The sequence below is a fragment of the Python bivittatus genome, unplaced genomic scaffold (genome assembly GCF_059951505.1).
Source record: "Python bivittatus isolate LINGU-HERP-01145 unplaced genomic scaffold, Pbiv_v1 ctg000220_np1212, whole genome shotgun sequence".
NCBI lineage: Eukaryota > Metazoa > Chordata > Lepidosauria > Squamata > Pythonidae > Python > Python bivittatus.
The window spans coordinates 21780281-21803009 of NW_028277048.1; the positions used below are offsets into that span (position 1 = coordinate 21780281).

The window sequence follows — 22729 nt, forward strand, 5'->3', positions numbered from 1 at the left end:
ATCGAAATACCTTTGAAAGAGAACTACTTCAGTGTTCAATGCTTGCAAAGTAATGCTACTAAATACTATTACTGGCCATGGGTCACGTTTGTACAGAATTGGACAGGATGTAAAAGCTCTCTCTGTAGAGAAAGTGGACAAACTGGTTTGAAGAAGTAGTTCACAAATGAGCTGAATGACATGCTGGGGTTAAATCTATCTATCTATCTATCTATCTATCTATCTATCTATCTATCTATCTATCTATCTATCTATCTATCTATCTATCTATCTATCTATCAGATCTACCTACCTACCTACCTACATCTTTCATCATCATTCTATCATATTACCAAAGTTGTAGAACTATCTGAATTATATGGAGCGTGGTAAAATTCCTCTTGACTTTATCAACCAGTCTTAAAATTTTTGAACTTTAGCCCACATGTTCCAATAATTGATTTGTACCAGATTTTATATTTCACAAGCTCTGTTTCTTAATGAAGAACAATGTAAGAAGATGTAGCTATGATAGTTGCATCCAAGCCCCATTCAAGGGATGAATAGAATACTTCTTTAGCCTAACACAGTGATGGATGAGTAGTGTAATATAGTGTAGACGCCAGTGAAAAGTATTTGTAAAAGTCCTGTTTTGTGCCCATTATCCTGTGTGCGAGATAATGCATATGAATTTTCAAGCACTTTTTATCTTTTACCCAATTTGCAAAAGTGATGTAAAAAGAGGCTGAATCAAACTTCCACTCAGTAAAGTGGCATGATGATTGATTGATTAATCCATTGAAGATACTAATTCCTTCCATTTAATTGTAAATGGTTTTGGCTGCAGTCAGCTATCCCATTGCACCTATCAAAGGGGTGCTGGAGAAGAAATAAGAGAGCTACCCTGGCTTATATATACACCCAGTTTTTCTGTCTCTCTCCCATGTTAATGTTCATAATGACTTTATTCACTATTTTAGAGTAAAAGGAGCAGGCAACCAATAGGTCATTTATGATCCATGGCAGTTTATGGCAAGCAGGTTCATTTCAAAGTGTTCCTTGCCCAGCTGGGAGGGAAATGGCCTCTCTTGGCACAAAGTAGGAAGAAGAGTCATTTGAAAAGGCAGCCCTAATTAGAAATATGCTTGGGAAATCTTTCCCTACTCAAATGTAGAGAAACACATCTTCTCTATCAGTTCAGGGAAGAGCACTTTGAATATACAGATTTGGTTAAAGTACACTTGTGTATGTGTCTTAGAGTCAGGGAAGGAAGGAAGGAAGGAAGGGAGGGAGGGAGTCTTAGGACCATCACCATCCCATACTGTTTCTCGGTGGTGTCTGCGGAGGGGGATTAAAATCTGCAAGACAGCAGGCATGTCATCGCAATCCAAGCCCTGCCCCTTTTGAAGATGCCTTGACATTGCATGCCTGTACAAAAAAGGATAAAACCTGGATCACAATATTGTGCCTACCATCTTATACAGTGGTACCTCGGTTAACAAACTTAATTCGTTCCGCGACTCTGGTCACGAACCGAATTGGTTGCGACCCGAATCAAATTTTCCCATAAGGTTCAATGTAAATACGGTTAATCTGTTCTGACCCCTACGAATGTGGTCGCCAACCGATTTTGGTCACCAACCGAATCAAATTTTCCCATAAGGTTCAATGTAATTATGGTTAATCTGTTCTGAACCATATGTATTTTCTTTTTTAAACCACAAAAATATGAAACAAAGTACAGTACAGTACAGCATGAAGAGAGAGAACGCTAACCTTGCTTAAGGCGACTTCTGGCGTGGAGGACAGGAAGGCGGGTGGGGAGGCGGTTATTGCTTGGAGGGAGAGTCCCCCTCCCTACAGGAAGCCACGACCACGTGTCACGGCAGGGAAAATGGCCACGGATCCTGTTCGTCACCTGATGTGGAGTTCGCAGACGGAAGCAAAATTTTGCGAACGGTGCTGGTCGCGAACCGAATTGGTCGTGAACAGAAGCGTTTGTGAACCGAGGTACCACTGTATATTCTGACCCCCATCCTCTTCCACAGACACACTGCTCTCTCTTTTAAGATAATCACTGGTTCATTTGTAGGAACAATCCAGTATGTGTATGTATGCCTATATTTACAGATCATTTGTATGCTGCTGAATCCTCACGACTCATGGCAGCTTCCAATATACTGAAGTGGAAACATCCAGCAAATAATAAACCATTAAAACACAATAGTTAAAAGTAATCATTCTAGTATCTAATAATGAAAAAAAAGGGACATATCCAAGTAGCAACAACCACAATCATTCCCTAAAAAGTCTCTGGAGTAGCTCAGTCTGTAGCAGCTTAGGGAATGCCACCAAGAGAGAGACAGCCCAATTTCTAGAGGCCAGCTAGATTGTCTTCTAGCCTCAGCTCTTTCACTTCACAAAAGTGGAATATTACAAGCAGCCGCTTCCTCAGTGGTGTTGAATCCGCTTGGAGTAGGCAGTCCTATAAGTACTTAAGCACCAAGCCACAATATGGTGATTGCCTCCATGGGAATGCCCCCATTTACCCCCTCCCCCAAAAAGCCAACTCTGTCTGTATAATTTGCAGCTTCCTTAGATATCCTTAGAATTTAAAATGCTCAGTTCCTAAATGGGACCAGCAGTGGGGATGTGCACTTACTTCAAATAAAAGTGCTGGCTAATGTTGCTGTTCCGATAGTGCCATGTAAAGCTGTAAAGCAAAATGAAGTCTCCCAGAGACAATTTGCAGAACCTAGGATTTCATAACTCAAAAAGCTTGGAATGTAATCAAATGTCAAAAGCTGAATCCTCACCTGTGATGGTAGATGGTAAATCTCATATGTGAGATTTGTTTTGGGGAAGCCATATACCAGAGTAGTGAACAGGCTTTGATTTTTCTACCATACAGTCCTTCATAAATACATGGCATGTGGATCATGTGATTTCAAGACTTCTCGTCATGTGCCATCATGTTTGAGTGTTACTCTAAGGAACATCCAGGAGACCAAGGCCAAATAGAAAAGAATGTGTTAACCAAAGTGCACTCAGCACTTTTTTATCCAATATGATTCTGATTTCTATAAAAACCAAGGTTCCTGGCAAAGTTCAAGATATGGACAAGAGGTTAAAGGAGAACAAATATTAAACAGCCATGAAGTAATCAGTTACTAGAAAATGAATAGAAGACATTCTTCCAGGTCTTGATATGCTTGCTTTTACTCATTGCATTTATCCTACTGGTGAAATAAAGCCAGCTATTATTAAAGAAATAAACCAGAAATGACTCGACCCATAGGCTCTCTCTCTCTCTCTCTCTCTCTCTCCATCATTCACTCACTTTCTTTGCGCTCAACTTTTCCAAGAATAGTGCAATAGACTGTCATTCCCAAACCCAAAGCAGAAAAGACTATAGCGGACCTTCTATCATACATAAAGAGCTGCAGAGAGGAATCTCTTCTGTATGTTATAGCACAGACTGCAGAAGGAATGGCCTGGGCTCCTCTCTCAGTTACTCTTTCCCCCAGTCCTTGGCATAAAAGTTGCTGCTTTTATAGGAAACTGCTTTACGTTTTCTTCAATGGGAAGACTCGGCTTTGCTCAGTCTAACTTAGACTGTTGACTGAGCGTAATAGCTCTCCACATAACAGCTTTTCCTATACCCTTGGAAATGCCAGGGAAGGAATTAGTGATGTCCTGCAGGCAAAGAATGTGCTCAGCCTCACACTAGGCTAAACCAAGGCACTTGGTTAGAATCTATCACAATTTACAAATAAGAAAAACAACAGCACAGGAGGCTCTTTCAGTTTTTACTTTTATTATTCTAAATAAAAAAACACACTTTTGTGCCAAACAATGGAGTATAAAAGAATCCGATGTACAACCATTTTAGACATCTACTTTCTTTTCTTTAGGAAGGAGAAAAAAGTTTTACAAAATATACAAACTTTACAGCAAATAGATAGTAAACACTTAAATAACTGAGAGGTCAGTACCTACAATTCACTTAACCAAGAGGTTCGACAGCAATCACAATGCTCGGTTTTGTTCTGTTTTTGCTGTTTCATTTCAAGACATCTGGATCTTTGAAGGAAAAGGAGGGGGAGGGCACAGTTTGAGTTTACAGAAAATAATAATAATAATAATAATAATAATAATAATAATAATAATAATGATGCATTCATCTCCAAAATATTTTTTCATTATTTCAAAGTGTTCTACATGAGATTGGAATACCTGTTCCATGCCTAAATCCTTCCCTGCTAGGGTGATAATGGTGGGAAGAGATTCTTCACAAATGATAGCATGTCAAACAGAGTGAAGCTATTTAATTACAATACTTAGTCCTTCTACAAGCCTAAGGGTTCCAAAGCACTTTACAGACATTTATTACACCTCACAACTTGTCTCCTGCGAGGTAGGTATTTTTAACTATTCCTCCTCCCCACCTTCATCTGAAGTGAGTGGATAAATGTATGAGGCAGGCAGGTGATGTTATTTGGCCAAAGCTACACTCAAGCAGATGTTCAAAACCAGAAGCCAAACCCCAAGTCTCTGGTTCCAAACACCCTAACTATGAAGCCCAATTACTCATGACTTTGCTAGAAAGTGTTCATAAAAGAAATTTCTCTTCCGAAAAGAAATTTCTCAAGCTGCTATGGTTTCTCCTGTGGAGCAGTAGGACAGGTTTGGCACTGGAGAACCAGAGGAAAGCAGCTGTAGAATTCTGCTTTGATTTAAAGATAAGGAATTAATTCTTACTAGATACAAGCAACATAACCCCTTCTCCACCACTCCTACTGAAGGCCACGTTTTATTCAGGAAGCATGGTTCAGCACTAGATGCATTGCCTGAAATACATAAATGCACCAGCAGCCTTAGGCTGGGACACAGCTAAGGCCCCAGGCCAGAACCATCTTTCAACATAGAAAAGGAAGAGGGATACCTACTTCATCCAGATTAATAGGTAGCATGAAGCTTCTTGATTAGCCACTACTAGGAGGTTAATCTTTAATATATACTCAACAGCAAGATCCTTTGGCTTGGTATATTTTTGGTTCCACCCTCCTGGTCAAGCCCCTGCCATTAATATAATAGTAGAATAAGAGTAGTGGTTAAGTCCCAAGGCAGCTTTCAGATCCTTACAAATAACTCTCAGCATTAATAATTCCTGGGGCTGTTCCCATCTGCCATATACATTGTTGAATTCCTTAGCATATCTTGTTGGTGTCTGAGGCCACAAAAGGGAAAGGAACCAAAAAATACATCTGAATATCTGCAGCACGCAACTTATGTATTATGGAAACACTCTTATTTTCCTAGGATGTGAAAACAAGACAGAAAAGTAAGTGCTTTTCTCCTGAACACATATCAAAACATTTAATTTTCACAACATCCTTTAGAGGTAGGTACTATAAGCAAAGTCAAAGCAAACCTGCCCAAAGGCTGCCTTACTAGAATTAGTTTCAGAGGTGAGAGTCCTGGAGCCGCAGTTTTTACACACACACACACACACACACACAGAGACACCCATAAGCCAGGGTTACATTTCTGTTCTCTTTAATAACAGGGTGCTTATATATAGAAGCCCAAGAGTCCATTTGTAAACAACGGGAGCTGTAAAGACTCTAGTGCTTTCTCCTTATGAGGTAGTTTCCATTATACCTAGGGCCAGTTCTCAAGCCCGCTGTTCCCTCTCGCAATGATCACCTTTCTTACTGACTCCCCACTGAATGGAAATCACAGAACTACACTTGTTTACGGCATCAAACACAGTCCACAAAATGAAGCAAACTGTAATTCAAGTCAAGGCCTTTGTCTTCCACGCTCCCTCTAAGTAAGTATGTTAGTTACACCTCTTTCCACTTCCAATCTTCCACCCCCTCAAAAAGGAAGAAAGCTCCAATTTCAGCCTCTACTGTGACTTTTCATTATTACAGGGCAAAGATTCTTGGCCTTTTCTCTTAATAAAAAATCTGTACTTTCTGCTAGCATATTCTTACATTAGCACAAAGACAGTACTTATAGCCTGCTTCTGCACTCCTGTAAAAAAAAAAAAGTAATAACATAAGGGAAGAACAGGAGACATCATAATTTGCTTTTTAAAAGAGGTATCTTGGTAGCAGAAGAAAACTGCACATGATCAGAATAACTTGAAAACCATAAAGCAGTCTATTGTTACAAGGTGGGACAAGATAACTGCTGTTTTTCTTCTTTTTCTTTTAATTGTAAGACTAAGTGAGTTTTCTAGCACAGATAATGAAATATTTTAAAGGTGACAAAAATATTTTAAAATGGGTATAGGAGTTAATGGTGCACAGTGGTTGTGATGTCATAGGCACTATATGAGGGCAACAACAAGAGACATGTTATTCATTAATAAGTAGGGGTGGGTATCTGGGCTGTAAAAATCCACTCACTAGAGTTTTATGTAGCTCTTTGCTGCCATCTACTGGTACTTTCTGCACCCAACTATGGCAACCCTATAAATAAGTCACTGAAGGTTCTTCTTCCCACCTGCATCCCCTGCTCAGCAACCCTCCAACAAGCGAGCCCCTGCGCCTATGTTTTGGCAGGGTTCTTTATTTAAGAACCAACACTTAATTCTACCAATATGGTGTCCTCCATGTATACTGAACTACAAGTTTCATCACCTTTAGCTATGAAAATATTAGAAATATTTTCCAAACCGCCAGTGTTCCAGGAGTGACTCAGGATGCCTTGTGGTAATGCAATCAACATTAGCCAATTAGTGCCATCCCAAACTGGATCTTTCCTCTGGGAATTTTAACAAGTAGTTGTTTGTTTTGTTGTTAATAAAGCTCAAATTCTGGAAAGAAAAAGTTATGAGTGTAACCAAATGTGATGAAAATATATTCAAACTGGCCTTAATTCTCTAGAGAAGTTACATCTGTCTTTATACCACTGTGACACCAATGCAACTATATTCCTCATGTCACAACCTGATATCGTAGCAGGGGCAAGGAGGACTTGTATCTTCAATATGACAAAGGCTATAATCTGTATAGTGGTAATAAAAGTGCCGCTGTTGAGAAAACACCTGAATCACTTCAAACAAAAAGCAAAAACAGTGTATTTATTGTCCTGCTCACAGGTGATCTAGAAAAACCCTAATCCTTTCATTCCCCCTTATAGAGATATTTTCTTAAGGCAACAATGTCTTTTCAAACACAACTGCGCTCCTATCCATCTTTACTCAGAAATAAGCCCCACTAAATTTTATCAGGCAAACAAATATTGTAGGCCAAAAGGAGGACTCTTAGCACTAGTGTAATACATTAATTGCTTTGAAAAATTTAGCCTCTGAACAATCTCATCGTTCAAGACAAATATTATAAGTGACAGAACTATATCAGCATTAACACAGCACTGCAAGAGAAAGAGAACCACTTTATCTCCTGCTTTTTTTTGATGCTCTAAGAATTTTTGAAAAAGGTACTTCAGATTGAACCTTATTGTTTAAACAACTGTTTGTGTCTTGTCAAAACCAAGAGTTGTTTCTCATAATATTCTCATCTCTCCATTGAAAATTAATCCAAAATAGGAAACCTCTACTTCCTCTGGCCTCCTAAAGTGTATATATTCTCTTTTTATTTTTGATCTCTCTGCTATAAACTAGATATTTTTATTTAAAAAATAATAACTGATCCTTAGGAAAAGGCCAAATACAAATTAAGGCTGGGTGCAAGATCAACCTGACAACTGATTAAAGCTCCAAACGTAGCCAGCTCTTGTATCAGCTTCATTCACAGAAATCAGTTCTTCACTGTATAGAGATAAGCCTTGTCACTCGTTAATGTCTGTAGATGGCACGACAGTTAAATTTACTATGTAAGAAAAGGCAATCCTTTTGAAAGGGAGAGTACACGGATGTGTCTACAATACATGTACCAATAGGAAATAACCTCTCGCAACAAAGACAGCCTTATTTCTGAGTAAGTACGCTTAGGATTGCATTTTTAATTTTTGGAAATTACACCCTGCCACCAATAACCCAGAAGCATTTTTTCATACTTCCCACTTTCTCCCTTGCTAGCCCTACTGATGTGGAGCACTGATACATCTTAGCAGCATCAATCTTCTAGTGATGTCACATAAAACCTGTGGGGGGGCGGGAAAGGGTCATGAGGTGGGAAATATTTTAGATGAAGAACAAAAGATCTTATTTCTTACATTTGAAACAACTCAGCAGGAAGTAAACCCAATGGTTTCTTGAGAACAGTAACACATCTAATGTGATGTTGTTTTCACAGGACAGTGATTTAAGAAAAAGTCTACAAGAAACAATGGGAAATAAAGTATGCAGACTGTTAAAAGTAATTTTTTTTAAAAAAAAAATCTGGAACAAGTTTCATTGCTATCTCAGGCAGCGTTTACTGCCCCAGTATAGCTGCATCAGCTCTCTGTGTTTTTTTCTGTATCTTTGGAATGGATGATGTACATGAAAGTTTGCTCAATGGTGAAGTCTGGTGGGAGGCTCCCTTTGTGCACACCTATATGCTTGCTCATAAGGTTAAGAGTGGAACTGTAGTGGCCACAAACGGTGCACCGGTACATGAGGGCCCCAGAATGTGTCTTCAAATGACACTTTATGGTGGAACGTCCACGGAAGAACTTGTGACACACTTTGCACTGATATGGCTTCTCCCCTGTGTGGATCCGCCGGTGGTAGTTGAATTCACTGGTGTGAGCAAATCTTTTCCCACAAACCTTACAGCTATATTTACTATTCCCAGGTTGGTTCTGGAGAGCCACATCCTCATTTAGGAACTTCTCCGTCAGCTTCCTCTTTTGTAATGCTTGCTGATGAAGACGGTCACCAAAGTTCGGCCGGACGAGGTCCAAGGTAGAGTTACACTTGTGCTGACTAACATGGTAGCGATAAGCAGCTTCTAGTTTGAAAGCCTGACCACAGTAATGACACCGGAAGAGAGCTTCTTCCATACTTTGGTGGACAGCCACATGTTTCTCCAAAAGGTGTCTATCCACAAAACTACTGGCACAGATAGAGCAAGAAAAAACAGAAATTCCCAAGTGGGAAAGTGTATGCCACATCAAGCTGCAGAGATTGAGATGTTGCTGGTCACATACACCACATATTTGGCCTTTCAAATTCACATGGTCCAAGATGTGGCCACGGACCACATGAAAATCTTTGGCCAGTGGTTTCCTGCAGGCAGCACATGCCAAATCCCCATTGAACAAGTTGACCTTCCCTATCAGAGGGTCACTGGGATGGACAATAATATTGTTGTCAAACACCCCTTCTCGGCGATGGAGGTTCAGCTGCCACTGGGTGAAGAACTTAGTCTCACACATATCACAGGAAAAGAGGAATATCCCAATATGTGACAGGACGTGAGTGACTCTAGAGTTCCTGTCTTGGAAGTGAGTCTCACAAACCTTGCAATTGCCAGTCAGAAGGTCTACATGATCCCTGGCATGCTGACGGATCAACTGAATGTTGGGTTCTAAAACCTTTTTACACACTTGACAGGGCATGGCCTTATTATCCCGGCTGTCGTTCTCAAAGGACAGCTCCTCCTCACTGTCATCGCTCAGCTCTATCACTTCCTCTGCGGCACCTAGCTCTTCACTGGGATCTTCAAAATGCAGCTCTTCTTCCCCCAAGTCTTCCAGCTGCAACTCATCCATCTGCCCAAAGCCATGGTCTTTGGAGTGGTCACTATTGCTGGGGCAGGAATTGCTACTTGTTGATATATCTAGTGAGACATCAGAGGCAAAGAGATGGCCTTTGTTATAATCCCCATTGCTCTGGACTTTATACTGCTGACAGGAGTTCACCGTGGTTTGAATAGCCATGCTAATGTTACCAAGACCAGCCTGGGTCATTATACTCATGGCACCAGTGAACGGTGCTGTTGATTCTTGCTCTTCAGTTTTGGGAGTCTGTGGATGCATTAAATTGTGGCTAGCTTCATTTGTAGGATCTTCTTTATAGCCTATGGCTGCTTCACCATGCATGTTGCAATTTCGATCTGGTCCCAGTTGTTCCCCACTATTTCGGATTTCACCCAGAGAATGGTTAGGTTCAGCCAAAGCACCGCTGGGGCGGCTTTCATTTGAAGCAGAAGGCTGTTTAGTGACAGCTGAGTTTTCCAAGTCTGGGAAAGTAGAGTGGCAAGCCTTCAGCAGATCATCCATGCCCAATTTTTCAGCAATTTCATAAATGACACCCACGTTAATAAGGTCTGTGAAGAGCTCCGAAGTATAGACAAAGTTCAGAATCTTTTCAAAGTTGGCTGGAGTAATGAAATCCACTACGTAAGTACGGACAGCATCCAATCCCGTATTCAGGAAAAGGTTCTGGAAATAGCCTGCTGCACAGGCCAGCACTGCTTTGTGTGCAGGGAAGGAACGGCTACCCACAACAATGGTAACGTCACACATAGACTCCGTCAATCGGGACTTGTTAAGTTCCTTCAACAGGTTATTGGGGTGGTCAGTGCTATGCAACTTGATCCTCATGCCCATCTTGACGGTTCCTCAAAATCTCCTTTTCCTGCTCACTTTTGGCTTCTACTGCCACATTTTTCAGCCGCACCGAAGGGGAGGTGATTGGGCGAGAAGCTCTAGAGAGAAAAAAATGAAGTTCACAGTTTTGATTCTTACTGATTTGGAGTGAAATCTAAGACATAATTTTTATTACATTATAAACCACCTTGGACACCCTGTAAATGAAAAAGCACGAATAAAAATGATGGTACGATATAAACATATGTATTGTTTAGAGAACAAAAAGCATAGCTGCTTTGGTCCAACAGTTCTTTCTGAGGAAGGAAAGAATGAGTGCATGTATGTGAGAAGCAGGATCACAGAGCCACAAGAAGCATCCTTTCATGTTTTAAAGCAATATTATTAAAGTGCTATAGTATTATTATCTACTTCCATTTTCATCTCTTCTTATTCACAGTTCTGCAACCAGTTGACCAGATATCTCTACTTCAGAGAGAAACAGTTTCATAAATAAGAAAACTGGGTGTGCCAATCCAATATATCTTTTGGGGGGATTTATAACTATAGTATCCAAAATGCTTCTTTTTCCTCTGAAAACTTCCTACTTAAGATGCATGTTCTTTGCAAAAGTTCTATTGACTCCTTTTAACAGATGGATGAACTGAACGCCTGAAAATGAAATTGGTCACAAGAAAAGTGACTACAAATCTGAAGTTCTCCCTTCATACTTTCTTCAACCACAACTTGTTGCATCTTTATTTATGAGCCTCAGTTGGCTAATAATAAAATAAAACATGCACAGTAGAGTGCTCACGTTGTGCTTTCTGAAAGTTTCTAAATCAGCAGTCAAATATACCATCTTAACTTACATGTCCCGCTTGAAAAGTTCATCAGGGACCATGCCTGCTATCAAAATAGGCTGGAAAGACTGATATTAATAAAGGATGCCCTACACAAAAACCCTTCAAGCAAGAATGTGAAATCATTGACTTCTCATACCTTAAGAAAAGTGACTCTCCCCCCTTTTTTTTCCCAAAACATATGCATCACTTTAAAGAATGGATGGCGCATAGGTAAAAAAAGCAAGTTATTTATCAACGTTTTTTATTGCTCAAAGAAAACGGAAGTGGAGGCAGTGTGAAAACTGAATGCCGACGGGTCAGGGTTGGGGAAGGGACCTCTAGAAGTTGTTCCTCATCTGGAGTATGAGGTGAGATGGGGCAAGGCAGGGAGGTTCGTTACCCACAGTGAATCCTGGAATAATGAGGAAGAAAGAAGAGCAAAAAAGAAAAAAAAGGGGGCAGAGAGGCAGTTTTGATTTGGAGGCGATGGGGAGGAGTCTAGAAATGCAGGCATTTGTGGGATGGAGGGGATGTCAGGCGAGGCGATGTGGGATGGGGAGAGGCAGAGCCAGTCCTCGAGGAAGCGGCGGAGGGATGGGGCTGCTCCGGCCGACCCATACATGGGGACAAAGGGGCGAGGAATCTTTCGGGTGGCCCAGAGGGCAGGACGAAGGGCTTTCCCGAGGCAAGGAGGGAGGAGGGCGGCGATGCGGGCGCCGGGCGGGGGGCGGCAAGGCACGGAGGAAGGGCGGCCCCGAGCGGGAATCCCTGATGCTGAGGGCGGGGGGGGGGGGTCTCACACCGTGGCAGGCTGCAAAAGGGAGCCGTTTCCCCCGGAGGGGAGGGGAGGGAGGGGAGGGAAGGTGGCCCCTTACCCGGGAGGCGGTGGGCAGCATCCCCGCTCTCGCATACACAAAGGGCTCCGGCCTCCCCTACCCGCCAGCCCGGCCTCGCCGAGGAGGTGCTGCTCCGGCCCCGGCCAAGAGGCTCCATCCGGCCCCGAGACGGCCGGGCCCAGCGCCGCCCCCAGCCCCGGAGGGGGCACTGCAGCAGCCCCGGCTTCAGGGGATTCGCGCGGGAAGCCCGCCGCCGCTGGTGGCGGGGCTGGGGAAGGGAGCCGCCTGGCAGAGGAGGGAGGATGGAGCCGCCGCCAGGGAGGCGGGAGGCTGAGCAGCCGGGGAAGGCAGCCCTGCCGCGTACGGCAGCCGCGGGAGGCGCCCGCCGGGCACCGGGGCAGAGCTCGAGGCCGCGCGCGCCCAGGGGACGAGGCGGGCGGGAGGAGGGGGAGCCCGGCCCCGCCGCGCAGGAGCCTCCGCGTCGCCGGCTCTACGGTCAGGAGCGCTTCGCGCGAGCGGAGCCCCGTAAAGGAGCCCGGCAGTGCACGAGAACAATGCGGGGGATGCGTGTATTGTAGGGCGCGTGAAAAGCGTCCTCGGGAAAGAAGGGCGCTGCTCGGAAGACAAGAAGCGGCAACGGGTGGCGGAGGACGAGCCGCTTCTGTCGGGATGGACGGGAACCGAGCCCGGCGTATCTGGATGGGTAGTTTGAAATGGCCACCTCCCCCAAAAGAAATACAGGGTTTCCAGGAACCATTTCTTTCTCTTCCCTCCACCTCAATCTCTCTCTCTCTCTCTCTCTCTCTCTCTCTCTGTGCGCGCGCGCGCCCTTGAGTCAGTTTATGGCTCCTGGCGACTGCCTGGCCTAGTCCCTGCAGTTTTCTTGGCAAGGCTTTTCAGAAGTGGTTTGCCCTGGCCTCCTTCCTGGGGCTGAGAGAGGAGGACTGGCCCAACATCACCCAGCTGGCTTCCTGCCTAAGGTGGGATTAATACTCTCAGTCTTCTGGTTTCTAGCCTGGTGCCTTCTCCATGACACCAAACTGTCTCTCCCTTCTGGTATTTCATATATATGCATGCTTTGGATGTCTCATATGCCCAGTTCACTATCTAAACATTAATGCCTGCTTGTGGCCATGGATCAGTTTTTGAGGTGTAGGTCCCTGAAACATTTTATGGGTACACCTGAAATATATATCACATGGATCTGACAAATCAGGGGGACTCGAGAAGCTGGGTAATGCCTTCCAAAATATAGGCATTATGTAGTCTAATGATTAAACCTCTGGTCTAAATCAAATTTCTTGTCCTTGCAGACTGCCCGTGAATTTCACCTGAAGGCATCCTGCTTGGAACTCTCCTAGTGTGAGGCAAGATACAAATAAATGAAAGGTGGATGCCTCCGTGATAAATGCACGCCTAGGAGGACTGTGGAGGTAGTAGCTTGCTACAAACTGGAGCAATAAAGAGGTGCTTGAATGAGATTAATACTCAGGGAAGAACAGCGTACATAAAGCACGCTCGACTACTATGCAGATATGGTATAGACGTTGAGCTCACGGATTTTATTGTCTGAAGCAAAACAGCAAATTCTCTTCCTACCCTAGCAAGGTGCACAGTTAGTATATAACATTGGTTAAGTTATTTTGGTAGCCAAGACATACAATATAATCCCATAACCATATGGACCTTTCTCCACTACACGGCAGTAAAAACGCAATGATAATGAGTGACATAACCATTTTCTGTCATTTTTTCAAAATGGGTAAAATCGTCTACCTGAGATGGCCACTTATTTCTTTCTCATGATAGTGGCTAGCGTGGCCTGATTTGCAGCAGTGTAAGTTGGCTGTAACTTCTCCCCTACCTGGGCACATCCTGAAAATGTGTTTGCCTCTGTGTGCATAAAGTGGCGTGTAACTATAACACACAAATTGGTGAACAAATTTTAAGTAAGCAAGGTTCTACATCAGTGTATATAAGAATATGTCTTAGCAATTGAGAATTTCCCACCTAGAAGAGAATCACTACAATTTTCACCTTTGTGTTTATGTATGTGTGTGATTCCCCCCTCCCAATAACACTAATTCAGATGCAAAATGCTGTTTTGAGTGGAATGTACATTCATTATTATTTTTGTTTCTAATTTATTTCTAAAGCACTGAAAACCTACCAGGCACGATAGAAAGATAATTACCTTAATACTGTATAACATCTGTTTGAAACATTATGTTTGCTCTGCACTGTTTCTAAGTCAATGGGAGACTGTGAGTTCTAATCCTGCCTTAGGTGTGAAGCCAGCTGGGTGACCCTTGGGCCAGTCATCTCCCTCAGCCCTAGGAAGGAGTTAATGGCAAACCATTTCTGAAATCTTGCCAAGAAGACTGCAGGGACTTGTCCAGGCAGTTGCCAGGAGTCAACACTGACTTGAAGGCATCAAAAAAAGAAACAAATAGTAGCTTTGCCCTCACAATTTACTTTTGGATGGCCACTGCAGGTAACAAGAGGCTGGATTAGATAAGTCTTTTGTTGAATGTAGCAAGGGATTTACATACATACATACATACACATCATTTTCTCTTTTGAGGTATGTAAAGTGCAGAAAAGTAATAAAAAATAATAAGCAAAAGAAATTAGAGTGCTGGATTCGTGGGATGGAGGCAATAGTATGATGATTTATAATCTCTAGATTAGAGATCCTAGCTTGCATAGAACAGTGTGAACTTTCTTTGGGTAAGTTTCTTTGGGTAAGTTTTGTTATGCTTGTAGCATACAGGTTGAAATGAGCCACCATTGATTGTTACTGTCTCTGTTGTCAGCAGGGAATGCCAAATGAGACTTTCACATAACACCCTTCTGTAGTGTTATGTGGAAGAAAGGCTTTTATTTAGATTGTTGTCACAGATGGCAACACCTGGCTGACCTTGGAAGATAAGCAGCACAGAACCTGATTAAAATTTGGATAGGAGACCACTAGAGAATCCTAGGGCTATAGGTTAGACTGGGTAGTTGAAAAAAATTAAGAAGGCAATGGTCTCTTCTGTACTGATGCCAAGAAAACTCTATGGTTGTATCCAGCTCATGTTTACAAAATTGTCAGAGACAAATCTTGTCAATAGGCAGAGACTCTAAATGTCAGAGTTCCAAAAAGTTAAGAGGTGAGAAGTAGATTCCAAACTTTCAGACTGGGTTTAAAGAAAATTCCTGGGTTTGTTAAAAGAGTAAGCTACTGCTTTTGTCCTCTTCTAGTTGTATATATGCAAGACATGTCTATTCTGGCATCTCATTAAGTTCACTGGGAATTATTCTATATTAAGTGAGTATAAATTTGCAGCAATAGATTTATAATCAGATTCAGAAGCAAGGCAGTTCATGTTTCTAATGATGTAGAAGATGAAATAATTTCTTTCCACAATTAACAAACTACTTAAGTGTGATCAAGATAGTTGGGCCGAAAATCATGCAAAGTGTGCTTATCAATCGTCTCTTATCAAAACGGAAAGCAGCATCAAGTAGTATAGGATTCAATTCTGTGGCCTCTAATCTTCAATAATTTTATTAAAGACTTAGATGAAGAGTGGAGAGAATGCTTAGCAAATATGCAAATGACACAAAACTGAGTGGGATAGCTGATACTAGTGTAAAAGACAAATTTCAAACTGAACTTGATAGATTAATAAAATGGGCTAAAATAATAAAATGAAATCTAACAGAGGCAAATGCAAAGTTCTTCACTTAGGAAGCAAAATTAGTGCACAGGTGTAGGATGTGAGATAGTTGGCTTGGAATAATCGTTTATTCAATAGTAAATGAATATATTTGAACTAGGAATCGGCAGTGGCTTATGGCTAACGAAATTGGTGCCCAGCTAGCAGTATAGTTTCTGTATCACAGGAAGTTAATAATTGCAATTTATTCTGTATTAGTGACAGTGAGAACCAACTTCCAGTACTGTGCCCACTTTGGGGCATTATACTTTAATGATTCCGACAGACTGGAAGAAATCCAGAGTAGGGTGAGAAGGGTGATCAAGGTCTAGAAATTAAGACCAAAAGAAGGGGGAGGGAGCCAGGCCTGGTTATTCATAGAAAGAGAACACTGGGGGGTGGGAGGGTATGACAGCAGTATTCAAATACCTGAAAGGATGTCACACAGAGAAAGTCAAGACCTGTTCTCCATTTCAGAGTGGAAGACACAGAAGACAGATTCCTCTTGATGGTTAAAAAAAAAAGATCATAGCTGGATGAGTAGCTGGGCTGTGAAACCAATTGCTTGGAGAGCTGGAGGGTTCCCTTTCACTCAGTGCTTTTAAGCAGAAGCTAGATAACCATCAGTGAGGGATGCTTTAATTTGGATTCCTGCACTGAGCAAGGAGTTAGACTTGATGGCCTTAGTAGCTCCTTCCAGATTTAGGAAAATCTCAGCCTAGGAAAAGATTCAGCTCCTAGATTGAATTTCCAAAAACATGGCCAGTGCTTCTGGCTGACCATAAAGTCATACAGTTATTCCCACCTTCTCACTTCCCAAACCCCAGAAAGGTAAAACATTTAGATTCTCACTTTGGATTGCCTAAATAATCAGTTTCCATACAGAAGCGCTTTAATTAAAAGCCCCCTTCAGCCCAGTGTTCTAAGCTATGATTGACCATGAGGTCCTTTAAAACCATCATGGTTGCCATCAAAAATGCTTCTTATCATTTAAGAAATAGTTCTCAGCTTAGATAACACGATAAGCTCTAGCTGTTCAGAAATACTTCAATAATTATAAATCAGGGCAAACAATCTGACTGAAGTCCTACTTCATAGCATATGCCACCTACTTCTTAATTTTGCCTCTATTATCACTTTGCTGCTGTATCACTTTGCTGCAGATTCACAAGATGGCAGTCTTTATCTAGCCGCTGCTTGGCAGTGGAGCAAGAACCAAAGAGAAAAAATGGTTTTACAAAGCTTAGCATAAATGCTGTAGAAAGCCTTTGGTCTCCTTAGGACAGTGTTGTCCAAACTTGGCCACTTTAAGATGAGAATTCTGGGAGTTGAAGCCCACTCATCTTAAAGTGGCCAAGTTTGGACAACACTGCCTTAGGAGGTCACTTGGATTTTAAAAAGTAATGTACTATTCAGATAGCTGAGTCCTCAAGTGGGCAGAGCCTAAGGGCATTTGTCTTGTTAAATTACTCTTGCTGCTTAGCCAAACTGAGATTATTTATTCTTTCTGAAGATGGCTTTTGTACTGCAGCAGGGACCAATAAATAAATGCAGAAATTCCTGTGCGGCCCCCTGCTTCTGACGCCCAAAGGGCAGAAAATCCTCCTCCAATTAATAGCAATCTCTTTTGTGAAACTGCTGGTTATTTACCACTTGAACGGAATTAATTCTCTCAAAGCCACCCACCTGACTCGGTTTACTTTATTTGGCAGTGTTATTTCAGAACCATTATAAATACTGATATAAAGAGCTGCACAGAGAATGGGAAATTGTGAAGAGAATTTCCAGCCATTCTTACTCCAAATTTGATTTTTTAAGATGGAAAGGAAAGGGACATGGAGAACTGAATTGAGATGACGTTGCTCCATGACAGTAGTCTTCTGTAGTATCTCTACAGAAAAATACTAACTCACTAAAACTAACTTCACAAACAGAAGTTATTTTGCATGGTGAGGCAGCATTAGGGATCATTCGTTCTTTCTGACTGTATATAATAATTACTCTCTGTCAACTGTTTTTATTTTCAAGTGACACTGAATTTCCCTTGTACTCCCTTTTTTATATTTAATATTTATAAATACCTTCTGATTTGAACTTGAGGGTTGAAAAGTTAATATCTGGCAATCCAAAAGGAAATTTCCCTTCCACTTCCTAGCTTCTCAGATTCACCAGTGTATCATGCTATTTGTGCCTATGAGATCAAGAGATCTCATTGGACTGCTACCGCTCCATCATAATTTTTCGTAGACAGGCTTGTTGTTGTCGTTCTTTCTTCTCCTTCTCCTTCCTCTTCTTCCTCTCCTCGTCCTCCTCCTCCTGTGAAAAATGGGTACCCTTGACTACAATTGTTTTTCTCAATGGAAGATACTCATTAAGTGTTCAACTTCAGTGGCTTTTTCCTAGAGGTTTCTGTACCTCAAAACGAGATTACTGAGATTTTCAGGTAGTCAGGCACTGGATGTGACTGCTGTTACCACCCCAAATTGCTGAGGAAAATGAAGCAGTTGAGAACTATGGTAGCAGAAACCCAGGCAGTGGCACAAATACTGGTAAGAGCTTGTGTTCAAGGCTGCACTATTCATAAGAGTGGAAAGGTCTCAGTTCTTCACTGAGCAATTCAAGCTGTTTCATTATAAGTTACTGGAAAATTATGATCAGCTTCATATGGAGCTTTCAAGTATGGCTGTGCAGGAGCCCCTCTTGAAAGCAATAAAGTGACTGTGTCTTTTTCCAAGTTTGCACGACTGCTTCAGAAGGTGGTCTCGGCTGCCTTTGCATGCACAGCCACTTCATTGCACTGCAGAAACAACCAGGAAGAGTTCCTGAAACAGCTCCATAAGTCTCCAAAAAGACACTGTTACTTTAAAGGAAAAAGGCATGGCTCTTTGGAAGAATTCATATAGTCTTATATGCTCATTAGGTCTTTTGTGGGAAAGTCTTCATCTTGTTTTCTCTGTCTACTTAATTCCTTCTCTATTTCATACAGACCTCCGGCGAGAGCTCAGTGGTGGCACAGAGATTTGACACTCTAAGACTGCACTTTGGCATCTTCAGGCAGAACAAAATCTGGAAAATTATGTGAATCATATTACATAATTGTGAGCCTGCCCAGAGATCACTCTGTGGTTCTACTTATTTAATGATAGAAGTGGAGCTATTTCATTGATTAAAAGAAATAGCTCTTTCAATGTATATAATCTGACGTTTAGTAAGGATAAAGTCTTTCTTTCATTCTTTTTGCGCCTTCACATCAGTCTTGAACTCCCAGTCTCTACCCTGGTGCCTTAACCACTACACCAAACTGGCTGTTTCATTTACTCTTAATTTAGCTGGTTTATACTAATTTTGGCATTTTAAATGACAAAGCACACTTGCTTGGGATAAATCCCTATGAAAGCTGAATAAACTTATTTGGAGCAGAGTAAATGAATTCTAAAACAAATTCATCTGTTAGCAGCAGAAATCAATACTGCTTCTCCTGTACTGTTACTTTAAGCCAGAGAAGGACTGCTCGTGGACTCTTCAGCATCCTCAGATTGTTCTGGCAAATTTCAGTGGCATTTCAGGCAGTTTGGGGGGACTTGAGAAAGGAATTTAAATAGCAAGTTTGCCTCCCATGAAGTTCCCCATTTCCACTTTTAAAATCCTCCTTAGTGTCCAAAAAGTTTTCCCCCCCGATTTAAGTAGATTTAGGTAGTGGTAAATGGAAATAATAGCAGGAGGTCTCCAAAAGGCCTTCTACCCTATTGCCATCCTTAAACTCCATGTCCCAAAAATGGATTGAAAAAAACTAGACACATCTCTTCCTTAATATCACCATATGCCTTTCTTTAGGGGGTCAGGAGTCTGCTCAAAGATCATGCTGAGGAGTGGCCAACACAGAGATATGGATGTTCCTAAGTAAAGTCTGATGGATCAACTAATGGCTTCTAGTGATCTGGATACTTGCTAAGAAAGAAGCAGCTTACCTAGACCTTGGTCTGCCCAGTAAGACACATGCACTTCTTCAGATAGATAGATAAAGATGGATAGAGATAGATCAATCTAATTTACAGTTTCGAAGGTATGCCACAATTGTTTAGATATACCCATTTATGCTTTCACTTTATGTCTGAAACAATTGGATTTGACAATTCTAATGAGTTCTATGTGGCTCTGTCCTTAGTTGTTGATCTGAACGTTCAACTAGCATACAGCACTGCCACTGGGCTTTATCTGGGACTACCTGGTATAATGTTTTACACATTTATAAATTTGCAGTTGTTTCCAATTTAGAACATCCAAATTTTAAAAGATGACTCCTTTTTGGTGTTGCCCAGACTGCCTGTGTGTTAGCAAACAAATGTGTGAATCTACCTTATGCTGTGTCAGCCCAATATTCCATCTAATCTAGTTTGACACTTATTCTGCAAATCAGCAACTTCTAAAGGTCTCAGGAACCACCTTATGCTTTTCTGCCATAGATAAACGTTGAGCTTTGTACATGCGTGGCACAAGCAATGCCATAGGGCCTCCAAAGCAAGAATGTAGCACAATCCTAAACCATGATCTCCTAAACAACAGGCAGATTTTGATATTTACTATACATTGTGCCAGTAACTTATGCCATTTTGCAAATGTGTTGGTTTATTGATTTTGTTAAAACAATGTGTGTCCCCCCCCCCATAATAACAAGGCATCTGAAATATCAAACAAAGAATGAGACACACACAGTGGCAGGTCATAAGTAAAAACCCTGTTATTATAGAAGACTGAGGTGTTCTTTATCTGTGCCACAGAAGGATGCGCAGAAGGATGGTTTTGCATGAAAGAGATTCTGCAAATAAGTCACATGTGTACACAGAGGGACAAAGCACCATGAAGACTAGGACTAACTGTCAAAATGTGCAAACAGTGAACACTAAAGCAGTACAATAAGTTATAGGCTAGAATTAAGAGCATAATTAAGGAAAAGAACATGGGAAGAGGCATGGGACAAAATGAAAAAGCTCCATGGTACATCAAAGTTTCTGGTTTGTCTGAAAGTATACTGGGCTTTGGTGGATGAAATCAGATTTGTGTTGGTTTCTTGAAGTCTTGCAGACATTGTGCTTGTCTTCACTCTTGCATGAAACCTGCACAAGGAAACACAAGCAAAAACTACTAAGCTGAGTGCAATACACATTGCAGTTCTCTGTTAGAAAAACCTAGTCACAGAAGATTAGTTAGGAAGGGATTCAAATAGATGCTGAGGTTCTTTTGATATAATAAGCCAGACCAAAGGGAACAAGGTTGCATTCACATGTAAAGTTAAGACCACTGGGATGTGCAAAAAAAAAATCACTGGAAGGGCCATTTTGTGTACCAAACAGTTGTTTTGAGGTGACCTGTACCAAAAATGAAATATGCGTATTTCAGCTGTGTTGATCCATGCACAAAATGGAAAAGGGCTTTTTTTCATTTGAACAGAAATATTTTGGGATTGGGAATGGTGGAAAAAAAGCCCAGGTCATCAGTGGTTGAGGGAAGGAAGGGAAGGTGCTGGGAAGACAGGAGGGAGGCAGCAGGCTGGTGCCATATGCTGCCCTGGAACATCAGCATGGGGATGCATTGGAAAGATGTGATGGCAGGAAGCCTGGGGCAATATGCTGCACAGAAAACTGCTGAGGGGAGAGAGGGTGATGTGCATCAGATTGGCCAAACTCTCACCTGTCCAGATGTTGTTTTGTCCCAAATCCAGAATAATCTAAGTAACCCAAGGTTCAGTTCTACCAGTGTCTGCCCTGAAATAGTTCCTTGGAACCTCCCAAACACAATAGTTTGTTCTAGGTTTGAAACAAAACATTTTCCTGTTCTGCACACACCTGTATAGGACAGAGGGTTTTTTAAACTATATTTTGTTGGACAACATATAAGGGAAGTAGCTTAGTTTATTTATGACAACAGAGTCATACAGTCATTTTTAGGATGAGGACTACACTTGCCCTTTGAATAGCATGCTAGGGCCCAAAAGGCAAAAGTGGACAGGGAGGGCCAAAGAAATGGGAGGCATCATAAGAAAAACTATGTTTATTGTCATTTTATTTAATTTATGAATGCTTATTAATGTCAGGAATAATTATTTCTCATATATTTAATAACTCCCTTCAAAACTGCAGTTTGGTAACAGCTTTGAGATAATCTTTGAGGGCTGCCTCCAAGGTTTGCCTGAGGATGCAGGCTGCCCTGGGCTCAAATTGTGCTGTGTGTATCAAGCTGAAGTGGGTGAGGTTACACACTGCAGTAAAATGTCAATACAATATTGTACAATACAATAATAATAAAATACACAATGGCTTAGCATAATGTGCATACCAGAGTGCAGTCTGAGCACAGCTAGGTATACATTTGATTCCATTGAAGATGACTATATTTGAGATTACAAGAAAGCACCGTCAGGGATGATTGGCTCTGAAAGCTATTTTACACATAAAACATCATTTGACCTAAACAACACATGTGTGAGGTCTTAGTGTCCTATACCTTAGTATATTCCCATGGGCAAATTTTGTTCAGTTATGCATTTAACTTTATAGATATCAGCCTACAACATGTATAGAGACCATTACTGGAAAGCAGCAGGTGTGATAGTTTTGAATCATCTATGGATTCCAAAATCAATTCATTTTTCTAGTTCCTAAAAATATATCACAGGTACCTTTAATGTGATGGACATTATGCATTAAGAAACATAAATAGGAGTTAGAGCTAGCCATTTTCAATCAGATCTAATATTTAACATCTTCTCAGATGCTGAAACAATTGAGAATTGATAAGACTATTTTTAGTTGTATAAATAAGGATCACTAGCAATGATGATCCATTGATGGTTTAACAATAGGCTAGAAACTGG

General features: G+C 41.5%; 2 protein-coding genes across 3 annotated transcripts in view; both read right to left on the reverse strand.

Annotated features, from left to right (window-relative positions):
• Positions 1-35: 35 nt before the first annotated feature.
• On the reverse strand, positions 36-12300 carry ZBTB39 (zinc finger and BTB domain containing 39). The gene is made up of 2 exons (XM_088138096.1): positions 12194-12300; positions 36-10592 (listed from the first exon to the last, which is right to left on the reverse strand). Exon 2 carries the CDS (start codon positions 10492-10494, stop codon positions 8395-8397), a length of 2100 nt encoding a protein of 699 aa, XP_087994222.1. The 5' UTR covers positions 10495-10592; positions 12194-12300; the 3' UTR covers positions 36-8394.
• Positions 12301-20578: 8278 nt separating this feature from the next.
• Positions 20579-22729, reverse strand: part of TAC3 (tachykinin precursor 3) — a 36189-nt gene continuing 34038 nt past the window's right edge. For both annotated transcript variants that reach the window (XM_025172529.2, XM_007437192.3), the window contains one exon: positions 20579-20972. The gene's annotated coding sequence lies outside the window, so the exon portion shown is untranslated. The remainder of the gene's footprint in view (positions 20973-22729) is intronic.

Bases quoted from the DNA above. Each gene is read 5' to 3' on its own strand.
- ZBTB39 (XM_088138096.1), bottom strand. From the start codon at position 10,494: ATGGGCATGAGGATCAAGTTGCATAGCACTGACCACCCCAATAACCTG.